Here is a 3,019-nt window from a genome sequence, read left to right as displayed (position 1 = left end):
AATACTATTTCATATGCCTCCTTTAGTGTTGGTACAGACAGTTATATATCAGGAGTTACACACAGTACAGCCCAGCCACTGCCATTACCAGTGACTGTTTGCTGGTGAAGTGTACCCAATAATGCCTGGGATGTATGGGATGGCATAAGACTGAGAAAGTTTCTGTTCTGGGGTGAGAGCACATCAATTTGATGACAAAATATCAAAGTAATATAAATAAAGAGAGAAAAAAATGTTACGATTTCAAAATTCTTTCTCAAAGTTTCTGTCATTTTCATCTTTATCTGATCACAACAAGTGGGACCAAAAGATGTGCAATTGTATTGACATGTGTTCAGCAGACATGTTGACAACTCTCAGGTTCAACTATAACTGTAATTCAAAATTAAAATATTCCTTGCAATTGGACTTTCTTCTATTTTCTGTCTCGCGAGAGCTGAATGAAAGTATCAGCAGATGTTTTCTAAAGACACTAATCTTTCACATTACCAATCAAAAAGAGACTACATGAGTAAGCTACTGTTCCTTGGTCTCCCTCCATCCTGCCTATGGGATCAGAATTTTGGCATCAGACAGCTATTTCATATACATATTAACCAGCACATGGAATCTGTTGTCTGATGTTTCGCTCCAAATGCATTCGCGTCCCCTGAAGTTGGCTTCAACTTCCAGACGTTAACTCCAGATTTATTGTGATAACTTTTACCCGTTCTTTTGGGCTTTTATTTTATTCTCACCACTCAGATTCACGCCAACGCACAATTTTCTTATTTGTTACAGTGGTTATCATATTTCTTCGAGTTGCATTCTATAACTTAATTATTGCACTTTTTGTGAAAAGATCGAAAAAATAAAAATTAAATTAAAATAACAACAATTATCCTGGATGTTAAAGAGTTTTTACAATTTACTGTGGAATGCTGTAATGACAAAATATTCTTTCAGGTTATATTTTGCAGCTGAAGTGTAGTGCTTTAAAGTGGTATAATTGAAAAAGCTAGGATAATATCAAAGCTCAAAAGAACAGATTGAAGTTGGCATATTATAAAATCAGAGTGAAATTCAGGAGACACCATGGAATCAATGAATTGATCATATTTTTCTGCGACGATATTTCTATCAAATATAATAAGTTTTTCAGAAATATATTCAATAAACCCATTATGCCATCAGCGTCAAGCCATCATAGCACTCACCATGCCTGTCAGCACTCTGGCAAAGAGGCAACAGATCTCCTTCAGGTATATTCTAGCAAGACCAAACTGGTTCCTTTCTTGGCAATAAACTGACAAAGAAATCTGCAAGAGCTCAATTTAATTTGGCATCCACATCACAGCGAGGAACTTGGCTGGAATTCAAACTATTGCAGATCTACTGCTAATACAGTGAACAAAATGAAACGGTTGCTATGACTGGCTTGTTGGCATGCAATGCAATCTATTGCACATTACTTAATATCAATTCTTAATTTTCCAACTGAAAAAAAAATACAACACAAAAAGGGCCATAGAATTTGTCGATCAATTGATTCCACGTGCTGTTAACCTTACGCTGCACGACCACCTAAAACCGAAACAAAAAAAAAACAGCTACATCCCTGGCAAACATTTCCTAAACACCACGCCAAAACAAAACACAACCTCCGCAAGAATCCTCCGGAGGACCACAAACCTCATCGTACGTGGGCGGCCCCTGGGTCTCCGTCATCTCCACATCCCTGAGGTCGTCCACCGTGGAGTACGAGGTGAGGGGCTGCTCCGTCAGGTAGATCACGGCCTCGTTGACCTCTCCGTTGCTCAGCTTCAGGGCCCTTTTGATGGCACGCACGTCAGGGAAACCCATGTTCAGCAGGAGGGAAATGTTCTCGTCCTCCTGCTCCATCCTGGCCCCGTGGGAGGAGGAAGGTGGTCGTTACCTGCAATTTTTTTTTTCCCCGGTAACACCCGGTTTAAAAGTCTCTCCTCGGCATTTTCTCCTTCCCCTTCCACACACTCGGATTCAACTCACAGCAACAGGTGAGCTATGTCGCCCGATTTCCCAACGTGTGAACTCCCTCTGCTCTCCTGCATCGAAGATTCTCAACGACCTTCCGACGACAATTCACATGATAGTCACAAAACACGTGTATTCCCCGGCGAGGTGTGGCCAGAGCTCGAGTAACGCCTCAATGTTTACAACTTGTGCCAGCGGCCATGTTGGGGCTCGGGCTCCAACTCTCGACATGCTCTCCCCTTGCTCCACTTCGCTCTGTTCTCTCTAGATTTGGGGCTTTTATAAGATCTAATTTTATTTATATTGACTGGTGTTTATGGGAAAGGTCTTCTGGTCGGGCGTTTTCTTCGATGGGAGGTCGTTATTTTCCCCATTTTTCGATCTGCGGTTATTTTCACAGTGCGCTATAAAGAAAACAGATATGTTAATATTTTTGGGATTTTTTTGCACTTCAGGGCTTGTCATCATTTGGGAAAAAATGGGGTCTTGAAGGTAGATTTTTTGCTTCTATCATATTATCTTGAAAAATAAGGACTGCTGTTAAAATATCACGTTTTTTTTAAATATCTAAAATAAAATGCCGGTTTCCAGATTTTATATCATTACCATCTGCACAAGTTATTTTCTCTCACTTTCTCGGCCACGATACACTGAAAATTCAAAGTAAAAAAACAACATATAGACAAACACAACAAACTGCGACCTAAACTACAGAGGAGACTTTAAGAAAATACAACTGTACAATAGATTCCAGCAGATAAAGATTATTGCAATATCACCGGCACCTCACAAGAGCTCTGCTACAGACGCCGAAAGTTTCTCAGTTACTTATATCTGTGTGACTAGTTGCCCGCTAAATGCTCTCGCACGTGTCACCGTCATGTGATCAACCGTACCACCACTTTCCTTTTATGATCTTTATGTCAGTTTAGTCAGTTCATTATGGCGTGGACACGTGTTTCACCACTGAAACGATGATAATAGAAATATTTTTTATGTCATTATTTGAAAATTCATTCATATGAGT

General features: G+C 40.0%; 1 protein-coding gene across 2 annotated transcripts in view; it reads right to left on the bottom strand.

Moving 5' to 3' along the window:
• Positions 1-2,197, bottom strand: part of LOC122249584 (ubiquitin carboxyl-terminal hydrolase 24) — a 40,845-nt gene extending 38,648 nt beyond the window's left edge. Inside the window, exon 1 of one of the 2 annotated variants that reach the window (XM_086543952.1) lies at positions 1,672-2,197. In XM_086543952.1, coding sequence (XP_086400078.1) covers positions 1,672-1,881 — 210 coding nt within the window. In that variant the 5' untranslated portion in view covers positions 1,882-2,197. The remainder of the gene's footprint in view (positions 1-1,671) is intronic. The other variant, XM_086543953.1, reaches the window with a different exon arrangement.
• Positions 2,198-3,019: the final 822 nt, after the last annotated feature.

The sequence above is a fragment of the Penaeus japonicus genome, unplaced genomic scaffold, assembly GCF_977035675.1.
Source record: "Penaeus japonicus unplaced genomic scaffold, GWHDUDI00000001_assembly GWHDUDI00000014, whole genome shotgun sequence".
Classification (NCBI taxonomy): domain Eukaryota; kingdom Metazoa; phylum Arthropoda; class Malacostraca; order Decapoda; family Penaeidae; genus Penaeus; species Penaeus japonicus.
This window is presented reverse-complemented; position numbering and strand designations above follow the sequence as displayed.